This window comes from Leptosomus discolor, chromosome 9, assembly GCF_034619465.1.
Source record: "Leptosomus discolor isolate bLepDis1 chromosome 9, bLepDis1.hap2, whole genome shotgun sequence".
Lineage (NCBI taxonomy): Eukaryota > Metazoa > Chordata > Aves > Leptosomiformes > Leptosomidae > Leptosomus > Leptosomus discolor.
The window spans coordinates 29577532-29596731 of NC_141399.1; the positions used below are offsets into that span (position 1 = coordinate 29577532).

At 44.9% G+C, this 19200-nt stretch overlaps 1 protein-coding gene across 1 annotated transcript in view; it reads right to left on the reverse strand.

Annotated features, from left to right (window-relative positions):
- GPC4 (glypican 4) overlaps nucleotides 1-19200 on the reverse strand; it is a 67072-nt gene that overhangs the window by 12944 nt on the left and 34928 nt on the right. Inside the window, exon 3 of the mRNA XM_086470060.1 lies at nucleotides 8262-8653. Within this exon, the coding sequence (XP_086326186.1) occupies nucleotides 8262-8653 (392 nt within the window). The remainder of the gene's footprint in view (nucleotides 1-8261; nucleotides 8654-19200) is intronic.

Sequence of the window (19200 nt, forward strand, 5' to 3'; positions counted from 1 at the left end):
CCCAACCCTATCATGGAAAGCTGCAGCTTTATGAAAGAGATTGTGTGGCAGCACGTTGGGAAAAAAAAAAAAAAAAAAAAAAAAAAAAAAAAAAATTACCCACACAGCACTGACCCAGGAGGCACCTTCCTGTCTTAGGTTCCAGGCCCGCGCCACGAGTGCCGAGCGGCTGCAATCCTGCAGCATCCCCCCACTTTGATATTTCTTAGGGGTTGATCTTTATGAATCCCAGCTGATGCAGGGGAAACTGAAGCCACTTTCTCACGTTCCACAGCAGATGACATGGGACAGTCATTTGGATTAGGTCCTTTGAAAAAAGACGCAGGATGACTTTAAGAGCAAACAGAGTTTTGCTTCCTTCCCCACACCAGTTTGCAGCTCTTAGCCCTACACAGAGCTGAGCAGAGGGTGATAGTAAAGGAGGCAATGAAGAAAAGACAAAAACCCCAGCCTGCAGCGACTGCCAAACTGAGTCTTAACTAGTGATGGACCAAACCCACAGAGAAGCTGCTGGTTTGCAATAAAGTTGCAGGTGAAGAGGAAGACAAAGGGGAAAGTCATCGGTCCAAATCTGGCATTTTATGGTGTCAGAAAGCAACAGGAAGGCAGAAGCAAAGATCACCTCTAAGAGAGAGTTTAGGGGAAGATTATGAGCAATATACCTTGTTACAACAGTGATAAATGTTTACCTGTTGCCTATCGCTGCAACAAGAACCTTAACCCTGGCAAGGGGTCCATACCCGGTCCAGACGAACTCTGGATCTGTTAGTGGGATGTGCCATATGGTGCACTGGCAATTATTCACAAGCTTTTAATGTTCGCTCTGCCACACCAGGTGCAAGCTCTTAAAGCACCATTGTATGTAACACTAAACCCAGATATGCTTTGTTCTGGGGTTGTGTTTATCTTGGAAAACAACTCAAGTTCATTTGAGCTCTACTCTAGAATGACCCTCAAAACCAAATAATCTCCTTTCTAATAAAGCAGAGTCCCAAAGAAAGCTTTATTTGCTGAAGAGGATTTACTCTGCTAGATCTGAGCCCAGGTAGTAGTACGCTGTAGTCCACATACCCTGTAAAAGCTTCTAATAGAAGTAAATGCACTCCGACCCCTTCCTTTTATCTTGTGAAATTTATTTCCTTTCCATGGCGTTCCACGCCACTGCAGCAATCCATCACCCTGCGGTTTCATCATGTAAATTACAATTTGTCCATATCTATACGCTTTGTCAAACATGAAGATTAAAAGCTGCTAACAGATGCTTTGGCACCAATCTTCACATTCGTATCAAACTTGCTCCTTAAAAATACAGATTTGCCCACAATCCACAAAAATTAAGTGAAAAGCAAACAATTCTGGGCTTAATTCAAACGTTTCATAATGTATTTGTTGAGATACACCCCCAACTTACACTGACTGCTGAAGGTACAAGCTTGTTCTTATAAAAATGACATGTTCTTAGTACAATGAAATCTGGTTTTTGTTGGTACCTTGTCATGCCCATCCCATTTCAGAGTCTCACATGAAGGAATAAGTCTGCCTTGCATCCTTAGCCTTTTCCAACTCATTGGCAATTGCATCCGGATGCATACATCTGGCAGAAATTTCACCATTAAAGTACACACCTATCAAGTGAAACGCCTTGTCAACAGCCTACAACAAATCCACCAAAATTCAAGATAAACCAATCTGTGCAAGCAGATAAAGTTCAGAGAAGCAACTGTTTTCTTTTTCCCCTCCTTCCCAAGGCAAGGAATAGCTCAGGAAGGATGACAGAGCTCCAGTCATGGATGGTCCTGCAGGGAGCTCCCACCAGCTGCCAGACAGCCAGAGCCACGTTTTATTCTTTCACTCTACCCTCAAGTTAGCATTAAGAATGTTAATAACAACATTTAAAATCCTGTCAGTTTTAATAACTATTTATAATAACACTGATAACTCAGGCTTTCTTATTTTCCAAGCTTGCACAACAACAGCATTGCCATGCCAGCAGCACAGCTGCCAGAAAACATAAAAATCCAGCAATTTGAAAATAAATGTAGTGAAATTACTTTTGATTTATTACCATGTTTTCTTTGCAAAAAAAACTGAATTAGGGCAATACTGGATAAGAAAGACTGAAGGAGCAGCTTCTCAATGAGACTGAAAGATGATCTTATGACTTCAAAAACTAACTCCAAAGCTGACAGAAGGACTGCGGGATACTCCAGGTGAGCAGCCGATTGAAGTGTCATCGATTTTTGGGACCAACACAATTTTACTTGCATCATTTTTTCCTTCCCTCAGTGTTGCACAACACCATCATCTTGGCACATGCCGGTCCAGACATTCAGCTCACTGTGAAGCAGATCATGACTTGGGCGGCTCTTGGTTTGTTTCCCTACCCTAAATATTCCAATGAAGGCGTTTTGGAATTAACTACGCTTTTAACCAATATTGCTGGCCCAGTGCTAGCACATGAATAATTTAGAAAGCATCTGATTCAACCACAGATTTGGACCTCTGAGGTCTTGCACAAGGGAGCACATTTAGCAGCAATATTTGGGAACTGCACGGCTCTGTGCCTCGTCAGTATTCGTTACCCACGGCGATGTCTGCTGCAGCTTTATTTTGTGCTAGGAAAAGTTCAACAGTACATCTCCAGTCTACTCCCTACTCATAGCTTGCTCCCCTCCACTGCCCAGCCCCCAGATGTGACACTGCGAGAGAGGAACAGCAATGCTCCTGAGAATCACACGGTCGGTGACTCGACCTGCTCAGTCTTAATATTAATGTGTCAAAAGGGGAGCACTATGTGTATGTCTTCCACACCAGCACCCCCAGCCCACGTGGGGCAGCAAGGACCTCAGGGTGCCAAGCGGACGCCTCTTCCACCAAAAGCTTACGGAGTGATGCCAGGGTCAGCATCTCCTGCTCTCAGTATCCTCAGGACCAACACGCCTTTCAAAGAAAGCTTGCTCTCCAAAGCACCTGCCTCTTCCCGACCCAGAACACACAGCAGATAATTAGAAGCATTCTGTTCTGAGCAAAACAGCAAGAACATTTATCTTTGCAACCAAAAACTTGGAGTTATCCCTCATATTATTTTCAAAATTAGCAGTAGAACCACAGTGTAGGGGGAGGCAAAGAAAGAAAGAAAAAAAAAATCAAACAGTGGACTGAAACACTCCTGTATGATGCCATCAGCTCCAAACGCACAGCCGCATCCACGTGTGCTCTCAGTCCATTAAATCCACGATGATTACTACTCGGGCATTCTTTGAAGGCCATGCCTAGCACAGACCCTCAGATGGCTGGAGCTGAGGCAGATGCAGCCACATTCTTGGCAGGTCTTCTCAGGGTCATCTTTGATGTGGATAAGTGCTTGGTATTGTTTTCTCCATTGATGTTTGCCCTTGGCATGTGGAAGGCAACGTCCTTGTGCACCATGACGGCCCCTCAGTCTGGCCCCATGGCTTGCAACATGCTGCCTGGACAACACTGTTTCTTGAGAGGTCCTTCTGCAACACTATAAGGGCTCCTTGGCTCTTCTGGCTGGTTCTCAGTTGCTCATGAAGCAGCAGCATCTGCCCCGTCTTCTCTCAATGCATGCAAGCAACACATTTAATTTCTGTCACTTCTCTGTGAGGGTTTGCTCTTGCCCAAAGGCTGCCCAGCTTTGTTGGATATAGGAACATGGACTTCTTCCTGAAGAATGATTAAGGTCATATTCCCCTTCAGTCAAACCAAGGGCAAAGACTGCACAAAGGGAGACAGGACCTATGCTCTCTGACTAAACTTTTAGATCCTCAAACTATAATTAAGAGGGGCACAACATTTACTGAAACAGGAGCTCGGTGCCCTAGTATTTTTGATGATACAGGCCTTAATTCTTATTCATTCAGTATTTTATTATTTTCATCATCACTTCTCCTAAGCTAATGTCTGGTCCACATTCAGCATCCATGTTGAAAAAAGCAGGAGCCGTGGTTCAGGAGATGCAGCTGAAGGTAACAGAGCTCACACAGGCCAGCAGTAGGTTGGTTTATGCAGGTTCAGTACGTCACCTTGTACTCAATGGATGCCTCATTAGAGAAGAGGCAGCTCAGAGCAAAGGGGCTTAAGAAGCCGCTAGGCATTCACTCCAGCTTTGGAGCAGCTGTGGGAAAGCAATCACCTGCCCCCTCTGCAATTCTCTTCCATAAACAGTCTGAAGAAAATCTCCTCCTTGGCTGCTATCATCACACTTCATGAGGGAAGAAATTATGATATCAAGGAAGCTGGGCCTCCTCCACCCACCAGGAACATCTCCAGCAGCTTCCTCTCAGCTTTTAATGTCTCTTGAGGACAGCAGATGACAAGGTAGGTGTATCAGGAATACATATGAAGCTGTGCATTATTTCATATGGCTCATATCCATGCTTCCAAATTAAACACCATTTCTTGCATACAACTAAAGCTGCTGGACTTTTTTATCCTAGAAAAAAGAGGGTTCCCTAGGACAGGCTAGAAGCCCCCTTCCAGCAGCCCAGCTGCTTTGGTGGAAAATGCACCTCACGTGAGTTTCAGCATGCAAATGCTTGTCAAGAAGGTGATTTGGCAGCCTCCAGAGCTCCTGGCGGTTCCTCAAATGATCGGACACAAGGGCAAGAGGGAAAGTGGTAAAAGAGCCCCAAAACAACAGTTCACCACCATAAATCTCCTGCGGAGCTTCAGAAAACTCTCACCACCACTGCAACTGCAGGAGGTCCCATCCACAGCTCTATGGACAGACAGTGATGCAAACACAGGGATTTGATATCGCATGGCTGCACGCTTTGTCCTTCATGCTCCTCTGCTGCAGACCTCCCTTCCCAGCCCTTGGGTCAAGCAGGCTCCTTCCAATCCTACAAAATGCTGTCGGGGGGCTCAGTCCTTGACTTATAGAATCATAGAACCATAGAATGGTTTGGGTTGGAAGGGACCTCAAAGATCATCTAGTTCCAGCCCCCCTGCCATGGCAGGGACACCTCTCGCTTCTCCTCCTCCCCCTTGCCCTACAACAGGGACCTCCACCCCACACCTGTAGTTGACCTGCACCCCACAAGCCCCTGGACACTTTGCCCTCAAAGGTGTCATAACCCTCGACCAGGCTGTGGGTTTAACCACATGTAACTAAATAACGGAACATCACTGCAGCTTGAGAATGCCCAGTTGCAGGTTCTCATCCTTTTTCGGTCACTTTGGGCTCTGGCCTGTATTTGCTCCTTTTTTCCACCCCTGGCTGGGGCAGGAAATGTCACTGCTGGCAGCAACTTAACCCGGCTGATTTTAGTGCTTGTAGCAAGTGAGCGATTAGGAAATGGACAGATTTCCGTCTCTGGAAGGCAAGGGCAGGAAGGTCAAAGAGAAAGCACCAGGCATCAGCAGATGACAGAGGGAAGTGCTGGAGGCCCCCAGCCCCTCACAGCCCACCTCAGATATGCAGGACATGTTTCTAGCAGGCAGAAACAGCATCCTGGGTTTTCTTCTCAGATCTGCTGTTCAGAACAGATCTGGAGGATTTTGTACTTTTGGGGTCCAACAGAGGGAATTTGAGGGGTGGAGACTTCAACACCAAAATTGTGTTTTTTAAACATAGATTTTAAAAAGTCTGTGCTTCGTCTCCATTGTGTGTTTGGTCAGCAGCACAGGGCTTCCTAGAAAGATGTAAAAATATATAGGATCATTAAAAAGCCATCAAGGCCATTCTACTGTGAAGTCCTCTTTGGTCTCCTGTTAGCCTTCCAGGAAAGTAAAAAGCAGCTGGGTCTTGCACTAGCTTGCATTTATCTTCCTAGGGATTTTCAATTAAACATTTTTAACTTGCTTGTTACAAAATGCATTAGAAGTAAAAATAATTTGCATTACTTCGGACGTTTTTTTCATAAAGAAGAATAGAAGATCTAACCCTCAAGTTAACCCCTGGTATAAGCAGTCATTCCACTACAACTCCTGAGTAAAAATAATAAGGAAGCAAAGTCAACAGAGTCATTATATAGAGCTTAGCAAAGCTGGGCTAATCTATATGTAATGTGGGAAGCCCCAAAACACAACCGCAAAGCGGCAGGCATAAAAACATCAGCTTTTAAACTTGCGTATAGAATTTCCCATTGTGTCTTGCATAAATGTGATGTAGATTTCCACTGAATGAGATTAAAACACTACAGAAACGATTATTATTCCTTCCACTGCTGCAACTAAAGCTTAGGTATTTAGCAGCAGGGACTTTTCTTACCACTTCAAAAAGTCAATCTATTGCAGGATTTCCAATGCAACTTGTGAAACTGAAGTGGAAAGTGCGGTAACTGTGATCGTCCACAGCATGTGAGCTATTTTTGCAGCTGAGTGTGTCTCTAGGTAACCTTCCACACTTGAGCCATTAATTCTAGAGTTGAAGGCAACTCTACACTCAAGGATCTTCAAAAGGGAAAGAGAAATCACAACGTCACCTCGGGTTCACGACTCTGATTCATAACAGATGCGGGGACCGTAGCCCTCATGGTCGTGTGTCAAGTCTGGAGACGTTTTGATGAATTCTGAGCAGATGGAGCATAAACACGATCCCTCAACCATGCACGTTTACCGCCTATCAAGTCATTGCACATTCCTGAAAACCGTACTGGGGCTTAGCAGATGGACTTCCCATCCAAATACTTCATCTGCGCTCTCCAGCAGTGAAAACCCCATCCCCTGACCACCTATCTGCCACACAGCCAGAAACAAGAGCTACCATACCTGAAACCCCAACCGAGATGTCAGCAGGCTCAGCCAGTGACCTGGCAGAGAGACATGACACTTGGCATCACCCAGAACCAACCCTCTATCCCTTACACATCTCCTTCCCACGACAGAACGGTGTCCCCAAGCCTGGAGGATTTGTGGTCTTATAAAAGGAACCCCACACGTCACCCATGGAGCTCCACAACACCCATCCTCAACAAGCAGCATGGAGACACACTTCACACAATAGTCATCACTTAAATGGGGACTCAAGGTGTCCAAGGACCTTAAACCTGTCACCACTAACTTACAACTTGCTCCTGGAGCCTGGCTATATTAGTATGGCAACTCTTTCCTTGCTAATATTCTCTGTCCTATCGCACACATGCAGGCTTATTGCAGGCTGTTTTTCTCATTTCTCTTCAAGAAAAATTAACACGGAAGAAGACTAATTTTTTTTCCAGAGACTGTTTTTAAAATATTATCCCTGTAAGTCAAAGCAATTTGAATCATTATCTCACTTAACAATGCTGCTTATGCTGCCTCCAAATTGCATTCTGCTTCTAAGAGTACCTGGACAGCTATTCTTTTCCGGTTTATTTCCTTTTTTTAATTTTTTTTTTTCTTTTCTGGCACTTAGGGTGATCCAAACTACTCCCTGCCCTTTCAGCCTGGCGTTTTATTACTCTGTAACCAGGTAGAGAGAAAGCTAACCTCTCTCTGCCCAGTTAAATGACTATACTAAATCTTCTATAGCCCAGAGAAAATGAGCTGAGTTTGTTAAAAGGAAATCACTAATATTTGTTATCTTACACAATTACTTTAAGGGGATTATCAAATACACTGGTTCCTTATATCATAGTTATTAAACTAAAGACAAATTTTACATTGAAAAAAAAAAAAGTCACCCCAGTTAAACTACTCCAAAGTGGTTTATAAGAAGAGGCAAGTAAACATTTACGGGATCAACACATCACGTTTGTTTGAGCCCCCCCAAAAAGTGACTTCACCATAAAAGTCTGAGATCTAACTCATGTTGCATGTATGTCACCAAGTACAACTGGCTCCTGCCCTGTGCATATGGCTCCGGCTTATTGTTACCATAAAAGTACTATTTACTCACACTAACAGCCTCTCCCCACACCTGGGAGTAAGGAGCAAATCATCAGCTGCTCCATAATAGATGCCCATAGCACCCATGACTTGCTGTAATTTGAAGGCAGTATTAAGAAGGTACAGCCATTACACAAGCAAACATGGTTATTTCCACTGCAGAAGGTATTTAATTTCCTGCTCGTTGCTGCTCCCTAGACAGGAACACAGCATCAACCTGGCGAACATCCCGCTGCTGGGCCACAGCATGGGATGGTGGTGTACCCAGAATGGGACTCTATCACACAATAGCACAGCCTACATAGAGTTTGGTCCCACCTGCACTCAACTACCACCAATGCCTTTAGGTACCTAGCCAGGACAACAGGGAAAAATGTTACCCATCACGGGTCCATGGGACATGGGAATAATCATAAGATGGAGCTCACCGCGGACACTTTGCTCACGACGTCTCTTGCAACAGCAAGGCCCTGTGCAAAGGTGCGGGCAGCCACGAACGCTCGTGTCACTTGTAGCTTGAGCTTCCGCGGCACGTCCCCGAAGGGCTTCAGCTGCTCAGTGTACTTGCTGACGCACTCAAGGTACTCATCCGTGAAGTGGTACTGGGGGTTGACCAGCCGGAACATGCGCTCCAGCAAGCGCGCCCAGAACTCATTGAGCATCTCCTCCAGGTTGACGTTGCCACCCACGTAGTACCGCTTCAGCTCCACGAAGAGGTCTTTGAAAAGCTCAGAGTTCTGCATATATAAACGGCCGTACGTCCGCACAAACATGTCATTCAGTGACTTCTCAGCATTTTCAAGAAGTTCTTTGAAGAACTCTAGAACAGAGGAAGAGAAGGTATGGTAAACACAGACATTGGGTTGTGTGTTCGCATGCTTCTACAACCACTGCCATTGCTTACCTGGAAAATTCAGCACAGTGAGACCATCACCCAAATGAAATGGAAGGTCAAAGGACTCCCTAAAAATTTTCAAACAATTTCTAGATCTCAAAATTTTTTATTACTCTTCATAAACCAACCACCCCAACCTCTCTCCCGATCAGAAGACTTCCATGAGTAAAATCTCTTGATGCAAATCTGAATACCATGACAAAAGTCAGCAAAATGAAAAACAAAGAGAAAAAAAAAAAAGCCAGTTTCTTATGTTACCATTCATCTGTCTTAAAAGAAGTCCTTTCAAAGCACAAGACTATCAGGAAGCAAGAAGAAAAAAGGTGGGATTTTCTGTTAAACAGACGTTTTGCATAAACAGGTCTTTCTTTTCAGTTCTTATCAATTCACTTTCCCCGAAATGATCATAAACCAGCCTTAAAAACAAACAAATTTTAATATATTTTAAAAACAAAGAAAAAAATTTACCTGCAGGTTCTTTCTGCCATCTTGCAAGTTTGTCAGCTCTCAGAGCAGGGCCTGTCTCTACCTAATTGATCCTGATTGCAGATGGGGCTTCAGATGTTTGTGGCAGCACAAAAAAACCTCCACAATTAAGCTAGAATTTGCTCAAAATCCAAGGGCTGAACACTTAGGACAAGAATGACAAGAGATTTTTCAGATGACAGAGGACAGACGGGGGCCCTTGGATTTCATCACATTCTAAAAGCAAACTGCCACTTCAGTTCACCCTTCAAGAGCACCAGAGAGTCTGGTGCCGGAGAGCAGTTGCTGCTGAAGCGCCGTCACCGTGTCTTGGTGGTACCACATATGTCTCTGACACTGGTAACAAGTTGACCTGATGATGTCTGGCACTTCAGATCCACCTGGCAGGTCAGTTTAAAGAACATCCCCTACCAAGACAGAGCCACCAAAGCCTTGGCACATGGGTCTAAGCAAAGACCACCCTACCACAAAGCCTTTGCCTTGGAGATTTGGTGTAGATGAGCTAAAATAAAACAAAAATAGCGGAGGGTTCCATTAAGTCAAATGCATTTGGGCAATTTTGGAACAAAACTCTGCGCTATGTGGCCCTGGGAAGGAGCTAAGGCGAGCAAGGGTAGGTGCCGCTAGGACAAACCATCACGTGCTGGTGGTGCTGTTGCCCATTTGCCCCAACCCGCAGGGGACGCTGGCACCCTGGGGCATGGACATGGCCTCTCCACTGCCATGCACAGCACAGCTGAGGAAGCGTATTGTTTTATGCATGCCACCAGCAACTGAGGATTCTGACCTCTGTTTTTTTATGAGTCATATTCAATAAATATTTTTTAATAAAACATGCCTCTGTTTCTTTTAATCCTCAAAGGAGTAATGTTTAGAGCCAGAAGTTGTTAGAAGAGGAAGGGGGGAAATATTTGGCCAAGTGTGAATTTAAACCTTGTTAAAACATATTAAAAGTATGCTGAAGTTCAGATTTTCATCTTCAAAGTGCTCCAGTACAAACAAAGCCTAACACAGAAAAAATTTTCTGGAAAAACTGAAACATTCTTCGAGTTCCTGATGAATAAAGTCATGGGGCTCAGTGCCTGACATGGCTGTATATAATGCAGCCTCTTAGGAGCACAAGAGAAATGATTCAGGGAAGAAGAGATTGATTTCAAACACCCAACACGTCCTCTGTCCAGTATCAGCAGGAACCTCCACTTTCATTCCCATGACTGGCATTTCCTCTGCAGGAAGATGTTTTTCTGTTGAGTTTATACTATAGAGATTAGCTTGGTGTATATTAATTTCTAATTCACTTAATCATTTTGAAGGCTCACTTCCTCCCCTTGCTTAGACCTTTTATTATCACCAAATAAGTTGTTTATTTAAATACTTTTGTGCCAGGCACAAGACCTGGCAGATGCATCAGCAAACTCTTCAAAAATAATTATATTTTGAAATTATATTGACAGGAAACCTATTAAATAATTCCAACCACCAGTCTAAAGGAACTGAAAGCAATTCTTTAAGCCAGGAAAGTTATCTCAAATAATACATCCATATTACCATAACCAATTTATTCTGCCAAAACTCATTTTATTGGTTACACTCCAAAGTGGAAGTTAAATAAACTGTATGTACCCAGGCTTTAGAGCACTTCATCTCTTAGCAATTTTTCATGCGGGCTAGAACCAGGAATGTTCATTATTAATTATCCTGGAAAAAAAAAGAAAAAGCAACCTAATTAGCAGCAAATACCTGTGCACCTGCAGTCTTCCAGCCAGCAGCTTTTCCTTGCCCAAAAGGAAGGTAAAATAAAGGAAACTAAAACTTCCCACCAAAACCAGCCACTTCTAAAACCCCAACACAACACTGCTGAAAGGAGGCATCACATACGTGCAAAGCCATCATCTTTGGCTCGAGCACCAGCCAGTGTTTTCATAGGCAGAAAACACCTGTTCTCAAGTGCCACTTTCCAAATAAGGGGAGAAGGACAGAGGAGGCTGTGTCTGCAACACAGAGTCAGCACTCACCCTCCCACCCTGCAAAGCTTCCGCGCCAGCATCTCCAAGCTGCACCGGATGGTACGCCCTGGTGACTGGTGTCTGTGGCTTGGCCCATGGGTGGCTTCCCCGGCACCTGGAGGCTCCTGGGATGGGAATGAGGTTGGGAAGGTGGGGAGGAGGGATGCCAAGCAGGGGCAAGGGACCACACCACTCCAGCAAACATGAACCGACCCAGCAGTGGGACGTGCACAGCAACATCTTCCTCCATGCAATGCACATCACTCTTAACTTGGTCAGCAGCAGGGATTAAATGACATACAGAGAGATATGTTTTACTGTAGCTGTTCACATACTAGAAGACTGCATCCTCAGTTTCTGTCTCCCAGTCAAGAAATCAGCTTGGGCACAGGAAGGAACAATAACATGGTGCAAACCATGGGCATAAACATCTGCAATAAAGAGAAGAAAGCCCAAAGGTCCTTTTTATCACTTAAATGTTAATCTGACTAGTAATTCCCTACATCTAATTAGATATGAATTCTCCCCTTCACAGAAACAAGCTGATTAGCAAACATAAGCATAACCCAGCATTAACCTTGCCACTACAAGAAGAAAAATGGCAGGTTCCTCTCTTAATGTCTTGACTGTTTGCTAGGTAAAACAAATGACCACCTTTCATTTGTATTAGAAGTTGAGTTGTTCTCAAACAAAGCAAACACACAAAGGCCTCTGTTGCTTATTTTACAGCACTGTAAAAGCACGTTTTACAGCTGTGTTGCAGGCAATCTGTACTCATTAAATTATCACTCTGACAAGCTTCCTGTGAAAAGCTGTCAAATGCAAACATTTTTCACAGACGACAAATCATACTTTGCTGGTGCTCTCTGAGACGCTGCTATCAGGAGGGATGGCAGGCTCTCTTTCCCCTCCAGTTATCTTGTTTAAACTCATAGAACAAGGGCTGGCCCCTGCGTCGACAAACACACAGCTGGGAAGGGCTTCACGAACTGACCCGCAGGAGCAGCACGTGGCTTGAAGGTCTCCCTGGTTCCATGCAGAGCATGGAGAGATGTCTGGGTTACACGCAGACCACAGACAAGGGGCTGGGCTAACATGGCTCAGCCACCTCTGGTCCAACCTGATACAGGAGCAAGTCCACATTTTACTGCTTCAACTCACCTCAGCTAAGCCCTGATGATGGAAAGTCATCTTGTCACTTTGGGTGATGCTCAGGAGGATGAGCGCAGGGGTGAGGGCACCAGTGCTGTCAACAGAGCGCAGCCAAGCTGCCCAATGGGACAAGAACCACAAAACCTTTCCTAATGCCGAGAAGAAAGTTTAAAATTTTTTCATATTGCAAAATAAATCCTGTGGGCACTATGGCCTTTGATGCTCAAAGGAAGATGACATTTCTAAAGCAATTAACTTTTAGAGATAGAAAAGGCAGTAATCTACAGCTCCAGGCTCTGCTTATTCTTTTAAAACGTTCAAATTTCAGGGGAGAATTTCAGTGCCCAATACTGGGGAAAAGCCTGGAGATGTCATGAAATGGTAAGAAAGACTGAATGTAACATATCTGGTATTTCTGCAGTAAAGAGTCCTGTGGAAGGAAAAAAAATAATAATAAAAAAAATCTCTGCTTTTGAACAAACCCTTCCATAAAAGAGTGCAGTGGGAAACATAACCTATATAGTTACTTGGCAATTTCCTTTTTTTCAGGTAATAAGATGTATTACCTGTTTGCAGCTTGAGGGCAGACCAGCCCTGCCAGTAACCCAGTACAGGAGAGCACCACACCTCCCCAAGGTGTTTCCACCTGACATCAGTTTCCACTGCCAGAATAATTCAAAACAATCTTTCTTCCAAATTGCAGATACATGAGCTACTTGAAGAAACACAATCACTCCACCCACCGTGAGGCACGGGAAATCCCACCTCCAGACAACACATCCACTTCCTTGGATTTTTGTACCCAGTATTTTTTATTTTACCTTTGATTCATAGGTCTCATTTGAAAACACCCTTTTCTAGGTAAGAAGGGATGCAACATTTTCCTATTCCTTGTGCTAACGTTTTCAGACATATTAAGAGTTGGATTTTCATACAAGAAGGCTTTTGATGAGGAATGCCCACTGCTGTAGGGTACAGTCCTACCTAAATCAAAGGCAGCTCCTGGAAACTAGATGAACACATCAAAGGGGCACGTTCCTCTTCACCCACAGGCAGGTTTGGCATTTCCCTACGAACACCGGTGACAAAGGAAGCAGCGGCAAAACTGCCTGGCCTAAGCTGCCTCCTGCCACCACCGGCACCCCCTCAGCAGGGCCAAAGTGCCAGTGTCCGTGCCCCAGGCAGAGCGCCCTCCAGGCTGAACCCACAGCCAGCCACTGTAGGAGTGCAAAGTTTTGCCTTGAATTTCCTGACCTTCAGAAACAAAACACATTTATTTCAGAGAATAACTTCACACAGAGAAGCACAGCACTCCACAGCACCCTACTTGCTCCTCTTATAGCAACTGCAAAGCGTGAAACCATAAGCAACCCTGTGTTGAGCACCAAAAAAATATTATCACATTTTATAGAGTAGAGGAAACCTTAACTATGATGCAAAAAAGGCAGAGTATTACCCAAGAGCTCAGCAAGGCTGTTAAGCCAACGTGCTCTCTACAGATGCACATCTGTTGGCCATGTTCAAGTGTGCTAGTGTCCTTGCAAAAGGAGACGAGGGCTACCATGCACCCTTCTGCTCCCAAACGCCATCAGACATGCTACATTTCCCATGCACCAGGCTTGCTTAGTTTAGAGCTGCATCTTCAACTGGCCTTACTCTGTCCGAGGTTTCCAAATTAACTATGCAAACAGATACCAGGTAGACATGCAAATTACTCAACACACATTAAAAAACAAATAAAACCAGGCTCAAGCACGCAGAAGGAACATGCTGAATTTTTACAGGCACAATTAATTAGTTTCAGATAATTTGCCACACAGCTTTTTGGGCATACTCTTAATATGTTGTCCAGATTATGATTAATTAAGGAGCGTCTGTCTTACCGAAACCTTTAATTTGCTTGTCTGTATAGACAATTATGCTTTCTAGTGTGTACAGAACACTGCCACGAAGAGATTAATTACATCTTCTCATAAAATGGTTTACTCATAAAATGTCCACAACAGCAAGATGGATTCCCAGACGAACGCTCTTGCCCCAGCCGTGGCCCCAAAGGCTGTGTCTCAGAGGGGCCGGCGCCGGCACCATCCCAGCGCCTTTGCAGAGGTGCATCTGCGAATACAAACTCCACCCTGCAGCTGCTCCTACCATGCAAAGCAAAATTCAATCCAGACAGATAAAAGGAATTTGAAGGAAAAGAGATGAATGTTTCACAGCTCTTTTCACCTCGAGGGTGAAGCCATCCATAGCCATGTCACCTACTCCAAAGGAAAAAGATTTTTTAGATTTTTTTTTCTAAATGTGCCTCATTATTTTTAACATGCCTTCACTTCCTTTATTGCATATACCACATTTGTAATTTCCACCAGGGAAAAACAAACTGTAGCTTAACAACCTTTTTCCAGAAGTGTTGAGAAACCGATGAATACATAGCGTTAACACATTTATTGAATATGAACTCAGGAAGGGCAGGGCAAATCCACAAACTGTTTCTCTGTCCTGTTTTCAAACATGTGTTAGCACTTACTGACACGGGAAGAACTCTTCCACGGAGTCTGAAGAAGAACAGGTTTAAATCATGCCAGTGTCACAGGAACAGCCCCGACATGTGAACCTTGGAGAGCTGGGAGGGACAATAGCATCTTCCCAAACTCTGCTTGATTAGTGAAATGCTTCAAGACAATAACAATTGGGCTGCAGCCTCATAGGGGGAAAAAAAAAAAAAACAAACCAACAACAAAAAAAACAACCCACAACCACCAAAACCCAAGATTTCTAGAATGTCTTGTTTCTGGAGGAGCTAAGAGCATATCTTAATCTGCACCATGCAACTGGCAGGAGCCCAGAAGAGTAGGGCAGAAGATAGCCACCACCACCACACTGAGACCAAGCTTGTTAAAAGAAAATGAAGCAACAAAAGAGGACGGAAAATAAGCGTGGAGATTGCTGTCTGTGATTCAAGAAGCAAATAGCAGCACATCGCATCCTGCTGCATATAGCAGTCAGCCCACGGATTAGGACAGCAGAGACAGCAGAAACACCCTTGGTCCCCTCTTGGTCCATCCCACTCTGCCACATCCCACACAGCAGGACAAGCCCATACTTTGCAGCCTCCCTGTCCCTATTTCCAGGTACCATCACTGCTCACACATCCTGTTCTGGATCAGCTATAGCAGGTTTCTCCCACTACTCCCAACTACCTCCTCCTTGAGCAGCTCATCCTTCATTCCCAACACTTCCATCCTCCTCCTCATGACCACAACTCAACGGCCATCTTCCTAAATGCACCATCCTTGCTGCTTCTTACTTTCCCTCCATTTGCTTGCTCTTCCTTCCACTCCTGCCATGTCTAATTTTCACTGCATTCATCTCAATCTCAACTGACCTTTCAAATACATCTATTATTTCTCAGCTGCTTAGCCTGCTGACCCATGTCCATTTGATACCAACACACCAACCTCCCACCCCAAACAGCAAATATCACCTGCAAAATCTGAAAGCAAGTTCCTTCAGGTTGCCTCCCGCATACCACCAATTCACAAGACCTTTCTGGGACACTCACTCAGGTATTTCACACATACATATTTTTCCAAGCGTCCCTTCCTACTGCTATTGAAGAGCTTGAGGGCCTGTGCTGCTGAATGGTGGGGATGGCTTTCTCATTCCCATTACCTCTGTTCCCCTCATCTCATTATATTTGCACAGTGAGCTCTTCCAGCTAGGGCCACCTCTCTCTTATTTGTTCATCCAGCGTGCAAATGGCTGGACACTAAGACACTACAGCACCTTCACCACTAACAAAACAGCTCCAGCTCCACACCAGTGGAGTATCACACCCCTAAGCCGACCAGAATACCCCAAGCACCACCAACACAATGGGCATCCAGCGGAGCAGCTCCCAGGATGATGCAAGGAATCCAAGCACACACAAGAGGCTTGGTGGCTCTTTTGTGCGGGCAGGAGGAAAAGAGTTAATTTTAAACAGACAAACAATAGCTCTTTGACTGGTTGACAGCAATTAGGAACCAGAGAGTACCAGGCACATTTCCTGTAGCCAAGTATAAAGCGTGCTGCCCTCATCTTTGCTTTTGGAAAAAAAAAAAAAAAAACCAAAAAACAACAAAAGGGTAAAAACCCGAAAGGGTAAGAGCAGTTTACCTGTGATCTTAATAGCAGAACTGCTTGGACCTGAGATGGCAGAAGACTGCTTGATCACTCCAAGCCCATACATAAAGTGGTTTTGCCCGTTGTTGAAGTCTTTGCTTAGTTACAAAACATAGTCTCTTCTCTACCACCAACTTATGGGGCAGGAGTCCCCACCCCCTCCACTTTCAAATCTCCTCCTTCTGAGATAATTTGACCTCAGGATCTTTCTGAGCCTCCCAAAACAGAGGTCAGCTCCCCACCACTGTCAGACAAGTATCATCCTTCACAATCAACAAGACAAAAAGTCACAGTGGTTTATGTACCTCCTTAAAAATCTCCTGATGGAGGAGCGAGTTAAACAAAACAAAGAATAAATAAACTTCCACAGCACAGACAGCAGACAATTTGTTTCATTACTGTTACAGTGAGTGGGAAAGCACAAAAGCCCACAAGTGGGATTTTCTAAAGGAAGTGTGTTGGTGGTTGCTCCCTTTTGTTTCTCCTAAATCACTCTATCCCTGCCCCGGACAAGCACAGGTCCAAAAACAAGTCTGAAGGACTGGCTCTCAGCAACTGCTTCTTCTGCAAAATTTGAGGGATCTTCCCACCATTTTCTGCCCTAGTTTGCGTGATGTTTGGTGCCATCTCTTTCTAGATAGGGAAGAACAAGGCTGTGACTTCATCTAGATGTGAGTGGCAGCAGACAGACAAAACCAATCTATTATTTGTATGTTAACAATGCAGTTGCCACCAGCACACTCTCCAGAGGATGAGTTGTAATGGTAGAGCTTTCTCCACCACACAGATTTGTTCAGAAGCATGAACACCAAGCAGCTCTGGCACAGCAAGCATCAAAGGTCCATCAGGTCTCTAGTCTCAGTGCTCCTGCTGTGCCACAACACCCAGAGCTGCCTCCTGCCGAGATAAATGCGCCGGCAGTCAGGACTAACCCCATGGTCCTGGGTGCCATGGTCACGGGGGGAGCCTGGCACATGAACAGGATGAGGCCCCAGGTCTCTTGCAGGCAGTTTCCAATAAAAGAGTTAATGCGAGATGAAGGTCCCCAACGGGCAGTTATTTTGGTAAGCTGGAGTGCCCTGATGGTCTGCCAAATTCTAACTATAGGAGTGGTAGGCTGGGCACCTGAGCAGCTTGTCTTTCACTGTTTGCCTCAGCACTGCCTGGAGCAGTGGAGAGAAGACCACCAAAAGCTTTCCCTTATCCCTTCTCTCTTATTCCTAGTTATTAGTACCTCCCAGCCACATGTCCCGCTGTCCCAGCACACCTCCCAGCTAACTCCTACCTGGAGACAGCGGCTAGAAGCCAAGGGTTATCTGAACAACAAAAACTAAATTCAGAAATGAGATTCCAGGGGTTTTTTCCCCGGTTTCACCAGAGTTTGGAAGGTATTTGGCCAATGCCCCCCTGACCAGTCACTTGGACTCAGCCATAAGCCAGTTATTGGAACTAATTCACACATCCCGGATTAACACAGGGCTCGCACTATAAAATCAAGGACACCTTGGGATGCTTCAAAGACACATGGCACAATCAAGCTTTATACCTGTGGCTACTCTGCCCAACATAAACACACAGCCCACAAACAGGGGTCACCCTCCAACACCGCTGCCCAGTCCCCGTGCACCAGAGGGGTGGGTGCACCACAATCTTGGGAACCCTTGGCTCCTGCTGCTTGGATTTGGTTTCTTTCCGCTCACTGTCCCAAAGGGGTTTAAATTTACACTTCTGTATTTGTTTTACAGGGGCAGGGGATCAGAAGGGGCATTTAATAGCTTCCCAGATGCTGGCTTGGTCTGTACTATTTTGTACAAATCCTGTCACTTGGGCATCGGGAACATCAAACCTACTGCCAGCCCAGCCTGGGGACAAACCATCTCATGTTCATCTCCTGTACATAGCATTCCCATACAACAAGGGTTGCAGAAACTTGCTTGCCTTCTTTAAATCCAGAGTGCATAGAAGAAAGGGACAAGACTTGGTTTAAGTGCAACAGTAAAAGCATTTGTGAAATGCAGGGGCAGGAGAACAAGCAGCCACTTGCCGAACTCAGCCCTGCAGGGCAGAGACTCAGCGGCCCCTCTGCTCATGGGGGCCTGGGGCTTTGCCCTCCCCAATCACTATGCAACCAGTCTACCAAAAAAAAAAAAAAAAAAAAAATTCTCCCGCTAGAAAAGGCCTGGCACAACAGTTATGCCCTCCAAGAGATTTAGGAGGTGTCTTTAATAAGACAAAACTATGAACATCTTATCTAGGAAGAAACAGAATAGCGGAAACGCTGAAGAAGAGTTATGGGCTATGTCCTGTCCCTGCTCCAATTCCTCAAAACAGCTGAGCAATTTACCCAAAGCACTGCTTGGCTAGCACAGACCCTGGCCTGGAAAACTTCAGCCTGACAGGGCAAAAGAGGTGAAAGTTCAAGTTTAATAAATGGGACTGAGAGTTTATGTAGTCTTAATGTCACCATTAATCCTATTAATGTTATTAATCCCTAGGAGAGGTACGGGAAGGGCACTAACTGGTGAAGAACAGACAAGGTAAAGGAGATTAAAAAAAAAAAAAAAAAATAAAAGGTGTGTGTTTAAAGCCCTGACTGCTGTGGCATGAGATATCACCACAGTCACACAGCTTTGTGGCTTTCCCATGGCTGTCATTGTCACAGAG